The sequence below is a fragment of the Phalacrocorax carbo genome, chromosome 26 (assembly GCF_963921805.1).
Source record: "Phalacrocorax carbo chromosome 26, bPhaCar2.1, whole genome shotgun sequence".
In the NCBI taxonomy this organism is placed as follows: Eukaryota; Metazoa; Chordata; class Aves; order Suliformes; family Phalacrocoracidae; genus Phalacrocorax; species Phalacrocorax carbo.
Genome location: NC_087538.1, coordinates 4,325,091 through 4,340,962, shown reverse-complemented (window position 1 = coordinate 4,340,962; position 15,872 = coordinate 4,325,091). Strand labels below are relative to the sequence as shown.

At 67.9% G+C, this 15,872-nt stretch overlaps 2 protein-coding genes across 3 annotated transcripts; one reads left to right on the top strand and one right to left on the bottom strand.

The window, feature by feature from the left end:
- Positions 1-215: 215 nt before the first annotated feature.
- On the bottom strand, positions 216-3,819 carry PHF1 (PHD finger protein 1). 2 transcript variants are annotated; one of them, XM_064473897.1, is made up of 8 exons: positions 3,489-3,819; positions 1,497-1,660; positions 1,297-1,378; positions 1,079-1,174; positions 885-970; positions 636-784; positions 462-557; positions 216-348 (listed from the first exon to the last, which is right to left on the bottom strand). In XM_064473897.1, exons 2-8 carry the CDS (start codon positions 1,644-1,646, stop codon positions 276-278), a joined length of 732 nt encoding a protein of 243 aa, XP_064329967.1. In that variant the 5' UTR covers positions 1,647-1,660; positions 3,489-3,819; the 3' UTR covers positions 216-275. The 2 variants fall into 2 exon arrangements, with proteins under 2 accessions (XP_064329967.1, XP_064329965.1); XM_064473895.1 differs by having other exon boundaries at positions 3,571-3,819.
- A 597-nt stretch (positions 3,820-4,416) lies between these two features.
- KIFC1 (kinesin family member C1) lies at positions 4,417-15,293 on the top strand. Its single transcript, XM_064473878.1, has 15 exons — positions 4,417-4,598; positions 4,681-4,783; positions 5,100-5,144; positions 7,193-7,412; positions 7,491-7,668; positions 8,927-9,094; positions 9,183-9,311; positions 9,741-9,857; positions 11,540-11,722; positions 11,855-12,019; positions 12,133-12,271; positions 13,667-13,806; positions 13,912-13,985; positions 14,089-14,164; positions 15,179-15,293. Exons 1-15 carry the CDS (start codon positions 4,458-4,460, stop codon positions 15,221-15,223), a joined length of 1,923 nt encoding a protein of 640 aa, XP_064329948.1. The 5' UTR covers positions 4,417-4,457; the 3' UTR covers positions 15,224-15,293.
- Positions 15,294-15,872: the final 579 nt, after the last annotated feature.

The window sequence follows — 15,872 nt, the reverse complement described above, 5'->3', positions numbered from 1 at the left end:
GTTGGGGGGGCGCAGCCTGGTGTTGGGGGGGGGGTGCCTGGATTTGGGGGGGCCCAGGGGGGGCCGGATTGGGGTGCGCCCCCCCCCCCAACAGGCGCTGCGTGAAGGTGGGGGCTGGTTTGACCCTCCATTGGGGGGGGGGGGGGGGGGGGGAGCGGTGTCCTTCTAGGAGGAGCCATATTTTGGGGTGCTGATGGGGGGGGTACCCCAAAAGAGGGGGTGCGGGCTGGGTGTGTGTGGGGGGGGCCCCCCGCGCCCCCCCCGCGCCCCCCCCCTCACCACCGCAGCGGCAGCCGCCGGACGCTCTCGGCGCCGCCGGTGCAGACGCAGCATTCGAAGACGTAAAACCTAAAGCAAAGTGGGGGTGGGGGGGTGGGTTTTTTTGGGGGGGGTGGGTTATTTCCTAACCCCAAACCCCCCCCCCCAAACCCCTAAAGCCCCAGGGGCCCCCCCAAACCCACCGGTCCCCGTAGAGGAGGGGTTTGCTCAGGCACTGGGTGCAGGCTTCGTGGAACCACTGCCCGCAGCCCCGGCACTGCAGCATCTTCAGGTTCCACCTGTATTTGGGTGAATTAAACACATTTTTGGGGGGGGGTACCCCAAAATTTAAAAGGGGGGGGGGCTTTTTTACTCACTCTCCGGGCCCCCCGCAATAGCAGTAGCACTGCTGGCGGTTGGCGAGGTGGGGAGGGTCCCACTCCAGGGTCTTCAGCTGGTAGGGGAGGACGGCTTTCATGCTGAGCATCGCCTTGGCGTGGGGGCCCTTCTTGAGGGCCCCCCCTTTCTGGGGGGGCAGGGGGGGGGGAAAGCAGGTAAAATTTGGGGTTCCCCCCCTCGTTTTTGTATTTCCCCCTTTTAAAATTTAGGGGGGGGGGGGGGGTCACCTTGGTGGCGACGGCGAAGACGCAGCGGCGACACATCCAGGGGCCGGCGGGGCGGGCGGCGGGGAGGTGGCACTGCTGGTGGTAGGCTTTTGGGGGGGGGGGGGGGGGCATATTTTAGGGGGGTTTCTATAAATTTTGGGGTGCTGGAAGAAGGGGGTTGGGGGGGGTGGGGTTAGGGGGGGGGTCGAACTCACCGTGGCCGCATTTCTCGCAGCGAACTAAGAGGTTTTCGGGGTTCAGGGCTCGGCCGGAGCAGACGCAGCAGGATTGGTCCTCGCCCGGCACCGCTGCTGCAGAAATGGGGGGGGGGGTGTTAATTAGGGGGTGTAATTAATTCCGGGGGGGTCATTAATTAATCAAGAGGGGTGTAATTTATTAAAAGAGGGGTAATTAATGAGGGGGAGGCGCTCACCGGGGCTGATGTCCTTCCAGAGGACGAGGAATTGGGAGTTATCCTCGAATTGCACCAGGCAGCCCCGGCGCCCCGCGTCCACCTGGGGGGGGGTAAAAAATGGGGGGGGGGGTGTTAAAAAAGGGGGGGGGGCGGTAAAAAAGGGGGGTCTAAAATGAGGGGGAGGCTTCTGGGGTTTTTTTTTGGGGGGGGGCACCCACCTTTTTGATGGTGCCGAGGTAGAGGAGGCCGTCGGTCCAGCGGGCCAGGACGTCCTGACCCTCCCAAAAGCGGGGGGGGTTTGGGGGGGCCGGGGGGGGGGCAGCGGGGGGGGGGGGGCGGTTGGGGGGGGCCCCCGTTTCGCTCGCCATCACATCCTGGGTGCCTGGAAGGGGGGGGGGGGGGGTTGGAGGTGGGGGACCCCCACATTCACACACACACACACCCCCCCCAAATGTGATGGAGAGGGTTGGGGGGGCTGGGGGGGGTGGGGGGGGTTTGGGGGTGTTTGGGGGGGCTGGGGGGGGTTTGGGGGGGTTGGGGGGCGGGATCTGGGGATCCCCCTCCAAGGAATGGGGGGGGCACCTGGTGGGGAGGGGGCTTCTGGTTTGGGGGGTCCCAGTTTGGGGGGGTCCCAGTTTGGGGGGGTCCTAAATGGGGAGGGGTCATGGGGGGGGGGCTCCCAGTTTGGGGGGTCCCAGTTTGGGGTGGTCCTAAAATGGGGAGGGGTCATGGAGGGGCTGGGGGGGGCTCCGAGTTTGGGGGGGTCCCAGTTTGGGGGGTCCTAAAATGGGGAGGGGTCATGGAGGGGCTGGGGGGGGGTGTCCCAGTTTGGGGGGTCCCAGTTTGGGGGGGGTCCTAAAATGGGGAGGGGTCATGGAGGGGTGGGGGGGGCTCCCAGTTTGGGGGGTCCCAGTTTGGGGGGTCCCAATTTGGGGGGTCCTAAAGTGGGGAGGGGTCATGGGGGGGCTCCGAGTTTGGGGGGTCCCAGTTTGGGGTGCTCCTAAAATGGGGAGGGGTCATGGAGGGGCTGGGCGGGGCTCCCAGTTTGGGGGGGTCCCAGTTTGGGGGGGTCCCAGTTTGGGGGGTCCTAAAATGGGGAGGGGTCATGGAGGGGCTGGGGGTGGCTCCCAGTTTGGGGGGGTCCCAGTTTGGGGGGTCCCAGTTTGGGGGGTCCTAAAATGGGGAGGGGTCATGGAGGGGTGGGGGGGGCTCCCAGTTTGGGGGGGTCCCAGTTTGGGGGGTCCTAAAATGGGGAGGGGTCATGGAGGGGCTGGGCGGGGCTCCCAGTTTGGGGGGTCCCAGTTTGGGGGGTCCTAAAATGGGGAGGGGTCATGGAGGGGCTGGGCGGGGCTCCCAGTTTGGGGGGTCCCAGTTTGGGGGGTCCTAAAATGGGGAGGGGTCATGGAGGGGTTGGGGGGGGGCTCCGAGATTGGGTGGTCCCAGTTTGGGGCGTCCTAAAATGGGGAGGGGTCATGGAGGGGCTGGAGGGGGCTCCCAGTTTGGGGGGGTCCCAGTTTGGGGTGGTCCTAGTCTGGGGGGGTCCCCGTTTGTGCTGGTCCAATTTGGGGGGGCCCAACTGGGGGGGCTCATGCTGGGATGGGGGGTGGGTCCCAGTTTGGGGGGGGGGTCCCAGTTTGGGGGAGGCTCATGCAGGGATTGGGGGTCCCAGTTTGGGGGGGGTCCCAGTTTCGGGGGGGCGTGTCCCCATTTTGGGGGGGTCCTAAATGGGGAGGGGTCCCGTTGAGGGGGGGGTCCCAGGTTTTGGGGGGGTCCCGGTCAAGGGGGTGGGGGTCCCGTTTGGGGGGGGTCCCGGTCGGGGTGGTCCCGGTTTGGGGGGGTCCCGATCAAGGGGGTGGGGGTCCCGTTTGGGGGGGGTCCCGGTCGGGGTGGTCCCGGTTTGGGGGGGTCCCGATCAAGGGGGTGGGGGTCCCGTTTGGGGGGGGTCCCGGTCGCGGGAGGTCCCGGTTTGGGGGGGGGTCCCGGTCGGGGGGGGTGGTCCCGGTTTGGGGGGGGTCCCGGTCAAGGGGGTGGGGGTCCCGTTTGGGGGGGGTCCCGGTCGCGGGAGGTCCCGGTTTGGGGGGGGGTCCCGGTCGGGGGGGGGGTCCCGGTCGGGGGGTGCCTTGGTCGGGGGGGGGTGGGGGCGCGGTCCCGGTTTGGAGGGGGGCTCCCAGGTTTTGGGAGGGGGGGGTCCCGTCCGGGGGGGGGCTCACGCAGCAGCGGGGGGGTCCCGTCCGGGGGCGGTGGGCTGGGGGGGTGCCCGGGGGGGGGTCCCGGGGTGCGGCCCCCCCTTACCGGGGCCGAGCGGCCGGGCCGGGCCGGCGGCGGCAGCGCGCGCCCGTGACGCAGCAGCAGCGGCGGCGGGGGGGGGGGGCCGAGGGGGGGCGCGGAGGGACGTCGGCACCGGGGACACCCCTCCCCCCCCAGCCCGGGGGGGCCCCGAGGGCACCGGGCCCGGGGGGAGGGGGCGGGACACGGGGGTCCCCGGCGCTGCCCCCCCCCCCCTCCACCCGCCCCCCAAACTGTTACCCCCCCCCCCACCCGGGGCTGCCCTCCTGGCCACGCCCCCTCCGCGCAAGCCACGCCCCCTCCGCCACGCCCCCAGCTCACACCCGCCGCTGCCCTCCGGCTTCAAGCCACCCCCCCGCTGCCTCCAGACCACGCCCCCGGGTCGCGCAAACCCCGCCCTCTCGGCTACGCCACGCCCAGGCCACGCCCCCAAACGCCGCACAGCCCGCGGCTCCCCGCCAGCCCATAGCCCCGCCCCCGCCCCAGACACCGCCCCGTTCCTGCCTAGACCCCGCCTCCTTCCCACCCTGACCCCGCCTCCTTCCCTCCCAGACCCCGCCTCCCTCCCCAGACCCCACCCCCTTCCCACGGGGCACACCCCCTTCCCTCAGACCCCTTCCCTCAGACCCCGCCCCCTTCCCCTCAGACTCCGCCCCCTTTCCTGCCCCGCCCTTCGCCGACCGTTTGCGCCTGGCGGGAGCGCCCGGTAGGCGGCATCACGTGATGCGAAAGGATCCTCTCGCGGCGGATTGGTCAGGAGAAGCGTGACGGGGAGCGGCGATTGGTGCAAGCCCGCCGAGGGCGGGGCGGCGGCGGGGAGAGGGCGCGCCGATTGGTGGCTTTTGCGACCAATCAGCGCGCGACGCTGAGTCGTTTGAAGACGAGCGGGGAAAATGGCGGCGATGGCGGCGGCCCCGGCCCTTCACGGCGGCGGCTCCGGCCCCTCGGGCCCGGCCCTCTCCCGCCTCCCGGTCCGCGGTGCCCGGGCCAAGCGCCCGGCGGCCGCGCAGGAGGAGGCGGCGGCGCCGGAGCAGGTAAAGGCGCGGCCCGGAGCTCCCCGGTGGGGCCCGGCCCGGTTTCGCCTCACAGAGGGGTTATTCTTTGCCCCCCTCACAGAAACGGTCCCGGCCCGGTCCCGCTGCCTCCGCCACGGCCCGGGCGGCCGGTGGGGGCCGTGCTCCGCTCAAGCCTCTCAGTGTGGCGGCAGCGTCCAGGCCCGGTACGTGGGCGGTTACCGGAGGGGGGTGGGGGGGATTACCGGGGTTCTGAGGGGGTGGGGGGCTTACCGGGGGTCTGGGGGACCGGGGTGTTACCGGGGGGATAGAGGGGGTTACCGGGGGTCTGGGGGACCGGGGTGTTACCGGGGGGATAGAGGGGGTTACCGGGGGTCTGGGGGGTGGTGGTGGTTGCCGGGGGTCTGGGGGGGGCCGGTGGTGGTTACCTGGGGTCGGGGGGGGGGGGGGTGGGCGGTGGTGGTTACCGGGGGTCTGGGGGCGAGGGGCTGGGTAAATGACCCCCCTCGTGTCCCCCACCAGGTGCCCCCCGAAAGGCGGTCTCGGCCGCAGCCGCACCCCGGGCGGGTGAGTGACGGGGGGACCCGGCTGGGGGGATCCTCGGTGTCCCCAGTGCTCCCCCCAAGGTCACCCTGGGGTCCCCAAGCCCTCTCCCATGTTGCCAACACCTTCCCCCAAGCCCCCCTCCCATGACTGACATCCTCCCACTATCCCTGAAACCCCCTTCCCATGTCCCCAAGACACCCCCCCAGTGTCCCCAAGCCCCCTCCCATGGTTCTGACACCTCCCTGCTGTCTCCAACACTCCTCCAGTGTCCCTAAGCCCCCCCTCCCATGTCCCCACCAATCCCCCCAGTGTCCCCAAGCCCCCTCCCATGACTCTGATGCCTTCCTGCTGTCCCCAAGACACCCCTCCCATGTCCCCAACACCCCTCCTAGTGTCCCTGATGCGCCCCCCTCCCATGTCCTTGAGGACCCCCAGTGTGTCCGCAAAACCCCTCCCATGACTCTGATGCCTCCCTGGTGTCCCCAAGCGCCCCCCAATGTCCCCCTGGGGTCCCTGATGCCCCCTTCTATGTCTCCAACAATCCCTCTCATGTCCCCAGGCCCCCCTCCCACGACTCTGGCACCCCCCTGGTGTCCCCAGGCCCCCCTCCCACGACTCTGGCACCCCCCCTGGTGTCCCCAGGCCCCCCTCCCACGACTCTGGCACCCCCCCTGGTGTCCCCAGGCCCCCCTCCCACGACTCTGGCACCCCCCTGGTGTCCCCAGGCCCCCCTCCCACGACTCTGGCACTCCCCCTGGTGTCCCCAGGCCCCCCTCCCACGACTCTGGCACTCCCCCTGGTGTCCCCAGGCCCGCCTCCCATGACTCTGGCACTCCCCCTGGTGTCCCCAGGCCCGCCTCCCATGACTCTGGCACCCCCCTGGTGTCCCCAGGTCCCCCTCCCATGACTCTGGCACTCCCCCTGGTGTCCCCAGGTCCCCCTCCCATGACTCTGGCACCCCCCTGGTGTCCCCAGGCCCCCCTCCCACGACTCTGGCACCCCCCTGATGTCCCCAGGCCCCCCTCCCATGACTCTGGCACCCCCCTGGTGTCCCCAGGCCCCCCTCCCACGACTCTGGCACCCCCCTGGTGTCCCCAGGCCCCCCTCCCATGACTCTGGCACCCCCCCTGGTGTCCCCAGGCCCCCCTCCCATGACTCTGGCACCCCCCTGGTGTCCCCAGGCCCGCCTCCCATGACTCTGGCACTCCCCCTGGTGTCCCCAGGTCCCCCTCCCATGACTCTGGCACTCCCCCTGGTGTCCCCAGGTCCCCCTCCCACGACTCTGGCACCCCCCTGGTGTCCCCAGGCCCCCCTCCCATGACTCTGGCACCCCCCCTGGTGTCCCCAGGTCCCCCTCCCATGACTCTGGCACTCCCCCTGGTGTCCCCAGGTCCCCCTCCCATTACTCTGGCACTCCCCCTGGTGTCCCCAAAACCCCTCCCATGACTCTGGCACTCCCCCTGGTGTCCCCAGGCCCGCCTCCCATGACTCTGGCACCCCCCTGGTGTCCCCAGGTCCCCCTCCCATGACTCTGGCACTCCCCCTGGTGTCCCCAGGTCCCCCTCCCATGACTCTGGCACTCCCCCTGGTGTCCCCAGGTCCCCCTCCCATGGGCACTCCCCCTGGTGTCCCCAGGTCCCCCTCCCATGACTCTGGCACTCCCCCTGGTGTCCCCAGGTCCCCCTCCCATGACTCTGGCACTCCCCCTGGTGTCCCCAGGCCCGCCTCCCACGACTCTGGCACCCCCCTGGTGTCCCCAGGCCCGCCTCCCATGACTCTGGCACCCCCCTGGTGTCCCCAGGCCCCCCTCCCACGACTCTGGCACCCCCCTGGTGTCCCCAGGCCCCCCTCCCACGACTCTGGCACCCCCCTGGTGTCCCCAGGCCCCCCTCCCACGACTCTGGCACCCCCCTGGTGTCCCCAGGCCCCCCTCCCATGACTCTGGCACCCCCCCTGGTATCTCCAAGCCCCCCTCCCACAACTCTGATGCCCTCCCGGTGCCCCCAAGACCCCATCCCAGTGCCTCTGAGGCCGCCCCAGTGTCCCCAACACCCCCCGTGTCCCCACAGGTGCCCCCCCAGCGGCGCCAGCCCCCTCCTCCCGCCCCAAACGAGCCGCTTGGGACCTGAAGGGCCAAGTGAGCGACTTACGGGCGGCGCTAGGGGGTTACCGGGAGAAGGCCCAGGGCTTGGCCGAGGAGAACCGGGAGCTCCGCGAACGCCTGGAGGCGCTCCAACGGGATCTACAGGAACGGGAATCCCGGGAGAACCACCTCAGCCAGCGCCTGGAGTGAGCCCCCCACCCTTAAACCCCTTAAAAATTAGGGTGTGCCCCCCCGCCCCCCCCCCTAAATATATTTTCCCTCAGGGTGCTGGAAGCGGAGCTGCTCGCGTGCCGGGAGGAATCGGGCCGCTGGCGTCGGGAAGCCGAGGGTTTGGCGAGGGAGAAGCGGCGGCTGGAGGAGGAGGAGGAGCGACGCGGGAGGGCGCTGGCTGAGGCCGAAGGGAAGGCGCGGGATCTCGGCGATCGCCTGCAGGAGACGGAGGTGGGTCACGGCCCCCCCGGCGTGGGGGTGTGGGGGGCTCCTTCCCGCTTCCCTGGCAAGGGAAATATACTGGGGGGTTATAAAAAATTGGGGGGGTTGTATCAATTACTCTGTTTCTGGACCCAAAAGCTCCTATAGGGAAATGGAGGCATCTCACGACCCACTAGTGGGCCAGTTTTAGCCCCCCCCAGCCCCACTGGGGCCGGTTTCCCCACTAGTGGGGCCAGTTTTAGCCCCCCCCAGCCCCACTGGGGCCGGTTTCCCCACTAGTGGGGCCAGTTTTAGCCCCCCCCAGCCCCACTGGGGCCGGTTTCCCCACTAGTGGGGCCAGTTTTAGCCCCCCCCAGCCCCACTGGGGCCGGTTTCCCCACTAGTGGGGCCAGTTTTAGCCCCCCCCCCAGCCCCACTGGGGCCGGTTTCCCCACTAGTGGGGCCAGTTTTAGCCCCCCCCAGCCCCACTGGGGCCGGTTTCCCCACTAGTGGGGCCAGTTTTAGCCCCCTCCAGCCCCACTGGGGCCGGTTTCCCCACTAGTGGGGCCAGTTTTAGCACCCCCAGCCCCACTGGGGCAGGTTTCCCCACAGCCAGGGCCAGTTTTAGCCCCCCCCAGCCCCACTGGGGCCAGTTTTAGCCCCCCCAGCCCCACTGGGGCAGGTTTCCCCACTAGTGGGGCCAGTTTTAGCCCCCCCAGCCCCACTGGGGCTGGTTTCTCCACAGCCAGGGCCAGTTTTAGCCCCCTCCAGCACCACTGGGGCCGGTCTCCCCACTAGTGGGGCCAGTTTTAGCCCCCCCCAGCCCCACTGGGGCCGGTTTCCCCACTAGTGGGGCCAGTTTTAGCCCCCCCCAGCCCCACTGGGACCGGTTTCCCCACTAGTGGGGCCAGTTTTAGCCCCCCCAGCCTCACTGGGACCAGTTGACCAGTTTCCCTCCGCTTGGGGCCAGATTTTACTCCCCTTACCCTGATTGGGCCTGGTTTTCCGCCCCCCAGCGGGGCCGGTTTTTGCCCCCACGGAGCCGGTTTCTGTCCCTCCGGGTCCAGTTTTAGCCCCAGCGGAGCCTGTTTTCTCCCACGTGGGGCCTTTTTTTGCCCCCAGCGGAGCTGGTTTCTGCCCCCCTGGGGCCGTTTCTGCCCCCCTGGGGCCGTTTTAGCCCCAATGGAGCCTGTTTTCTCCCCCGCGGGGCTGGTTTTGGCTCCCCCAGGGCTGTTTTTGCCCCCTCGGGGCCGGTTTTAGCCCCCCCGGGGCCGTTTCCCCCCCCCAGGCGCAGCTGGGCCTGGCGGCGGCGGCGCTGGAGCAGCAAACGGCGCAGGCGGGTGAGCTGCGGGCGCAGGCGACCGCCCAGGAGCAGCGCTTGGAGCAGCAGGACCGTCGGCTCCACAACCTGGAGATGGAGCGACGCCGCCTCCATAACCTCGTCCAGGAGCTCAAGGTGAAGCCCCGGCTGCTTTTTGGGGAGGGGGGAAACCATCGGGGCCCCCCCTCGTACCCCGAAATCCCCCGTTTTTCCCCTTTCCCAGGGTAACATCCGCGTGTTTTGCCGCGTGCGGCCGGTGCTGCCCGAGGAAGAGGAGCAGCAGAAAGGCCTGGCCCATCTCCACTTCCCCCCCGAGGACAACAAGGTGCTGGTGCTCTCCCGACCAGACGAGGTGAGGCGTTTTTGGGGTGCCCCCCCCCTTCTGACCCCAATTTTGGGGGGGCTGAGGGCATCCCGGCCGCTAACGGAGCCCTGGGCTGTCGGTGCTGCCTTTCCCCTGGGCCCAGTCGGCGCCAACGTCCCCAAAAATGGGTTTTTTAGGGATAAAAGGGGTGTTTTATCCGCGCTCGCTCGCTGGGGCGCAGCAGGGGACCCCCAAAACCGCCTTTGCTTTCTTGAGGCCCCCCCCAAAAAAACCCACCTTTTCTCTCCCCCCCCAAAAAAGCGCCTTTTCTTGCCACCTAAAAGGCGTTTCCCCCCCTCCCCGCCTTGGGGGCCCCCCCAAAAAGGGCAGCCTTTCCCCACCTGGGGGCCCCCCAAAAGGCCGCGGCGGCTGCTGGGGCCCCCCCAAACCCGCCGTGCCTCTCCGGGGCCCCCCCAGTCGCACGTGGGGCGCGAGCGCCGCCCCGACGTCCGCTACGACTTCAGCTTCGACCGCGTCTTCCCGCCGGCCTCGTCGCAGCAGGAGGTCTTCGAGGAGGTGGCGCTGCTCGTGCAGGTGGGGGCAGAGACCCCCGAGACCCCCCCGAGTCCCCGTCCCCCCCCTTCCCAGGACCCCCAGATCCCCCCCCTGCCCTGAGACCACCAGATTCCCCCTGCTGAGACCCCCAGGTCCCCGTCCCCTGCCCCGAGACCCCCCTGACACCCCAAGATCCCCTCACCCTGAGACCCCCCTGAATCCCCCTGATTTTCCCCCCCCCCTCAGAGACCCCCCCAAATTCCCCAGATCCCCCCCTCCCTGAGACCCCCGGATCCCCCCTCCAAGGCCCCCCAGATCCCCCCCTGCCCTGAGACTGCCAGATCCCCCCTGCTGAGACCCCCAGGTCCCCGTGCCCCACCCAAGACCCCCCGAATCCCCCCCAGGTCCCTGTCCCCTCCCGAATCCCCCCAATCCTGCCCCAAGACCCCCCCAGATCCCCCTCCTCCCCCAAGACCCCCAGGTCTCTGAGACCCCCTGTATCCCCCCAATTCCACCCCCCCCACCCTGAGATCCCCCTGGATCCCCTCCACTGAGACCCCCAGTCCGCATCCCCCCTGGATCTTCTCCCCCGCCCCCCCGAGACCCCTGGATCACCCCAATCCCTGCCCCGAGAACCCCCCAAATCACCCCGATTCCGCCCCCCCCCCGAGACCCCCGTGGATCCCCCCGAGACCCCCCCAGATCCCCCGATCCCTGCCCCAAGACCCCCCCCCAAATCACCCCGATTCCACCCCCATCCTGAGACCCTCGTGGATCCCCCCGAGACCCCCCCACATCCCCCCTGATTCCCCCCTCCTCCACTGAGAATCCCCCCAGATCTCCCCGAGACCCCCCAAATCCCCCGATTCTCCCTTCCTCCACTGAGAATCCCCCCAGATCCCCGAGACCCCCGGATCCCCCCCGAGACTCCCCAGATCCCCCCAATCCCTGCCCCGAGACCCCCCCAAATCCCCCCTGATTCCCCCCCCCCTCCACTGAGAACCCCCCAGATCCCCTCCCCTGAGACCCCCAGGTCCCTGAGACCCCCCCCAAATCCCCCCTGATTCCCCCCTCCTCCACTGAGAATCCCCCCAGGTCCCCGAGACCCCCCAGATCCCCCCCGATCCCTGCCCTGAGACCCCCCAGATCCCCCCCGATCCCTGCCCCGAGACCCCCCAGATCCCCTCCCCTGAGACCCCCAGGTCCCTGAGACCCCCCCCAAATCCCCCCTGATTCCCCCCTCCTCCACTGAGAATCCCCCCAGGTCCCCGAGACCCCCCAGATCCCCCCCGATCCCTGCCCTGAGACCCCCCAGATCCCCCCCGATCCCTGCCCCGAGACCCCCCAGATCCCCTCCCCTGAGACCCCCAGGTCCCCGAGACCCCCAGATCCCCCCGAGACCCCCCCCAAATCCCCCCTGATTCCCCCCCCCTCCACTGAGAACCCCCCCAGATCCCCTCCACTGAGACCCCCCCCAAATCCCCCCTGATTCCCCCCCCTCCACTGAGAACCCCCCAGATCCCCCCGAGACCCCCCCCAAATCCCCCCTGATTCCCCCCCCCTCCACTGAGAACCCCCCAGATCCCCTCCCCTGAGACCCACAGGTCCCCGAGACCCCCAGATCTCCCCGAGACCCCCCAGATACCCCCCCCCAAGACTCCCCCTTCCCAGCGGGTGGTCCTGCCCCCCACCCCCTCACCGTGTCCCCCCCCCGCCCGCAGTCGGCGCTGGACGGGTACCACGTCTGCATCTTCGCCTACGGGCAGACGGGCAGCGGGAAGACGTACACGATGGAGGGACCCCCCGCGCCCCCCGCGCCCCCCACCCACACCCGGGGCGTCACCCCCCGCGCCGTGGGGCACCTCTTCCGCGCCGCCCGCGACCTGGCGCCCGAGGGCTGGGAGGTGAGCGGGGCTGGAGGGGGTGGGGGGGAGGATCATAAACCCCCATTTATTTAAACTTTTTGGGGGTGGGGGTTTGGTTGGGGGAGGGGGCGGGTTTTGAGGGGGCTCCGGCGCGATTTTGGGGGCCGCCAGTACGATTTCAGCGCTAGTTTCCTGGAGATTTACAACGAAGCCTTGCGGGACCTTCTCGCCTCCCCCTCGCGCCGGGGGGACCTGGAAATCCGCCGCGTCAGCTCGGCCAGCGACGAGCTCCACGTCCCCAACCTCCGCCGCGTCCCCGTCGCCTCCGAGGAGGAGGTACGAGGCGACCCCCCCCCCCCCCCACCCACTTAATCCCCCACCTCATTTTTGGGGGTGGTGGGTTATTTTTTTAGGGGGGGTAACGGGGGTGTTTTTCACCTCCCGAGCAGGTCCTGGAGCTGCTGCGGACGGCGGCCGCCAACCGCTCGGTGGCGCGGACGGCGCTGAACGATCGCTCCTCTCGGAGCCACTGCGTCTTCCAGCTCCACATCCAGGGCCGGAACCCGGCCCGGGACCTGCGCTGTGCATGTAAGGGGGGGTCCCGGGACCTTTTTGGGGGGTCCTTGGGTCCTTTTGGCGGTTCCCAGGTCCTTTTGGGGTCCCCCCGAGGCTTGGGGTGAGGTTTGAAGGGTCCCTGGTTTGGGCTCAGCCCTTAGAAGTGAGATTCTAGGGGCTCCAGATTTGGGGTGAGCTTTAAAGGGCCCTTTTTGGGGGGTTCTGTGCCCTTTTTGGGGGTCCCGGGCACTTTTGGGGGGTCCCAGGCCCTTTTTGGGGTCCCTCTAGGGCTTGGGGTGGGGCTTGAAGGGCCCCTGCTTTGGGCTCAGCCCTTAGAAGTGAGGTTTTAGGGGCTCTGGATTTCAGGTGAGCTTTTAGGGGGTCCCAGGGGGGGTCCCGGTGCCTTTTGGGGGGGTCCCGGGGCTTGGGGTGAGGCTTGAAGGGTCCCTGGTTTGGGCTCAGCCCTTAGAAGTGAGATTCTAGGGGCTCCAGATTTGGGGTGAGCTTTAAAGGGCCCTTTTTGGGGGGTTCTGTGCCCTTTTTGGGGGTCCCGGGCACTTTTGGGGGGTCCCAGGCCCTTTTTGGGGTCCCTCTAGGGCTTGGGGTGAGGCTTGAAGGGCCCCTGCTTTGGGCTCAGCCCTTAGAAGTGAGATTCTAGGGGCTCCAGATTTGGGGTGAGCTTTAAAGGGCCCTTTTTGGGGGGTTCTATGCCCTTTTTGGGGGTCCCGGGCACTTTTGGGGGGTCCCTCCAGGGCTTGGGGTGAGGCTTGAAGGGCCCCTGCTTTGGGCTCAGCCAGATTTTGGGGGGGCCCCCCCTGTTTTGGGGCCTCCCTAGTTTGGGGTGAGCCCTTTTTGGGGACCCCTCTTTTGGGGGCTCCCCCCTCCCTTTTTGGGGGCTCCCTAATTTGGGGTGAGCCTTTTTTGGGGGCCCCATTTCAGGGGTGAATTTGGGGTGAGGCTTTTTTGGGGGGGGCCCCTTTCAGGGCCATGGGTTTGGGGGGTCGCCCCCCTCTTGCCCCCCTCTTGCCCCCCTCTTGCCCCCCTCTTGCCCCCCTCTTGCCCCCCTCTTGCCCCCCTCTTGCCCCCCTCCCCCCCACTTTTGGGTCCCCCCTTTTGCCCCCCTCCCCCCCACTTTTGGGCCCCCCAGTTTGGGCTGCACCTTTTTGCAACCCCCATTTCAGCGCCCCCTTAATTTAGGGGTGAGCCCTTTTTCGGGTGACCCCCTTAATTTTGGGGTGACCTTTTTGGGGGCTCCCCCCTTTCAACCCCACGAATTCAGACCCCCAAGTCCCACCACTTCCCCTCCCCTTCCCCGTCTTTCAAAGCGAGCCCCTTTGTGCTGCGCCTCCCTAGGGTTTCGGGCTGCCCCCCCCGAGATTCGGGGTGCCCCCCCCAAGTTTCGGGGTGCCCCCCTTTGTCTCCCCGCAGCCGTGCTGAGCCTGGTGGACCTGGCGGGCAGCGAGCGGCTGGACAAGTCGCTGTCGAGGGGGGAGCGGCTGCGCGAGACCCAGGCCATCAACGCCAGCCTCTCGGCGCTGGGGCTCGTCATCGCCGCCCTCTCCAACAAGGTATTTTGGGGGGGCCCCCTCACCCCAGTTTTGTATTTAAAGGTGGGGTGGGGGGGTGTCCAGCACCCCCTGGTTTTGACCCCCCACCCCGCCTTTCCCCCGCAGGAGCCCCACGTGCCCTATCGCAACAGCAAGCTGACCTACCTGCTGCAGAACTCCCTGGGGGGCTCCGCCAAGATGTGAGGGGGTTTTGGGGGGGCTCTGGGGGGGGTTTGGGGGGGCTCTGGGGGGGGGTTTTGGGGGATCCTCCCCCCCTCAATGCGTGCGTGTCTCCCCGCCAAGGCTGATGTTTGTGAACATCTCGCCCCTGGAGGAGAATTTCACCGAGACGCTCAACTCCCTGCGCTTCGCCAGCAAGGTTTTGGGGGGCTGGGGCGGGGTTTTGGGGGGCTGGGTGGGGGGCAGGGGGTTTGGGGGGCATGGGGGAGTCAGGAGGGGGTTTTGGGGGGTCGGGGGGGGGTTTTGGGGTGGCTGGGGAGGGTTTGGGGGGGGCCAGATGGTTTGGGGGTGGTCAGGAGGGGGTTTATGGGGGGTCAGGGGGGTGTTTTGGTGGGGGCGGGGTGGGTTGAGGGGGGTTTGGGTGATTTTGGGGGTCAGGAGGGGTTTAGGGGGGCACGCGGGGGTCGGGGGGGTTGGTGATTGGGGGGGACGGGGGCGTGGGGGGGGTCAGGGGGGTGTTTTGGTGGGGGCGGGGTGGGTTTGGGGGGGCTCAGAGGGGGGTTTGGGTGATTTTGGGGGTCAGGAGGGGTTTGGGGGGGCATGCGGGGGGCGGGTGGGTCAGGGGGGTGTTTTGGAGGTGTCCGGTGGGGGGGGGGGGGGTTGGGGGGGTGATTTGGGGGGGGGTTGGGTGCTTTTGGGGGCCTGGGGGGGGTTGGGGGGGGCACAAGGGGGTCAGGAGAGTATTTTGGCGGGGTCAGGGAAGGTTTGGGATGATTTTAGGGTCAGGAGGGTTTTTGGGGGGGTCGGGGTGGGTTTTGGGGGGCTCAGGGTGATTTGGGGGGTTGGGAGGGTATTTTGGGGGGGTTGGGTGATTTTGGGGGTCAGGAGGGATTTTGGGGGGATCAGGGAGGGTTTTGGGAGTGTTGGGGGTCCGGTTTTGGGGGGTCAGAAGAGGGTCAGGGGTCGGTTTTGGGGGGTCGGGGGTTCAGGGGGGTGGATATTTGGGGGGATGGTTTTTGGGGGGGTTAAAGGGGGATCTGGGGAGACGAGGATTTGGGGGGGGAGGTTTGGGGGGTCACTAAGATAGACTTTGGGGGGTCGGGGGATGGTTGGGGGAGGGGTGGGGAATTTGGGGAGCATCAAGGTGGTTTTGGGGGGTTGTGGGGGTGATTGGGGGTGGGCACGCTCCCACCCTCCTCCTCCTCCCCCACAGGTCAACGAGTGCATGGTGGGCACGGCCCACGCCAACCGGAAGTAGCCCCTCCCTCGTCCCGCCCCCTCTTCCGCTGTCTTTAGAGAGACCCAATAAAGTTTCCCATCCGGTCGGAGCTGATTGGTTACCGGTGGTCGCGTGGGGCGGGGAAAAATGGCGGCGCCCACGGAGGGACGCGGATGCCGCACGCTGATTGGCTGTGCCTCGTACGGTAGCATGGTGGCGCCCGTGCGGGCCCGCTTCCGGTCCGGCGGGGGGGGGGGGAGGCAGCCGAGCATGCGTAGTCGTGCGTAGGGAGCCGTTAAAGGCGCAGCGGCGTATATGAACAGTTAAAAACAGATAAAACAAACGTTTCATTTAAATTCGGGCAGGTTTGGGGTCACAGCAGCCTCGTTTCTTCCCATTTTGGGTGGAAAACGGCAATATTTAACTCACATTTTAAAATTCAGGTTGGGGGATGGCAGGGTCAGGGCAGGGGAGCAACCACTTAACCCTTTGATAAAGATATATCAAATTTTGCCTTGAAAACAAGCTATTTTGGAGTTACTTCCCTTCATTGATCCCAATTAATGTGTGTTTTAGACACAGGCTGTTTTATCAATGGCATTTATAATATATCTCTCACTAACAACCCCTTGCTTTTATTTCAAGTGCCGTTTCCTCACCAAACTGCCCCAAATCCACCAGGACTTCT

Excerpts from the sequence above, each read along its gene's own strand:
- PHF1 (XM_064473897.1), bottom strand. The coding sequence starts at position 1,646 with ATGGCGAGCGAAACGGGGGCCCCCCCCAACCGCCCCCCCCCCCCCGCT. Across the intron at positions 1,175-1,296 it reads CTGGAAGGACATCAGCCCCG|CAGCGGTGCCGGGCGAGGAC; the intron begins GTGAGCGCCTCC and ends CCATTTCTGCAG. Across the intron at positions 971-1,078 it reads CTGCGAGAAATGCGGCCACG|CCTACCACCAGCAGTGCCAC; the intron begins GTGAGTTCGACC and ends CCCCCCCAAAAG.
- KIFC1 (XM_064473878.1), top strand. The coding sequence starts at position 4,458 with ATGGCGGCGATGGCGGCGGCCCCGGCCCTTCACGGCGGCGGCTCCGGC. Across the intron at positions 13,807-13,911 it reads TCGCCGCCCTCTCCAACAAG|GAGCCCCACGTGCCCTATCG; the intron begins GTATTTTGGGGG and ends TTTCCCCCGCAG. Across the intron at positions 13,986-14,088 it reads CTGGGGGGCTCCGCCAAGAT|GCTGATGTTTGTGAACATCT; the intron begins GTGAGGGGGTTT and ends CTCCCCGCCAAG.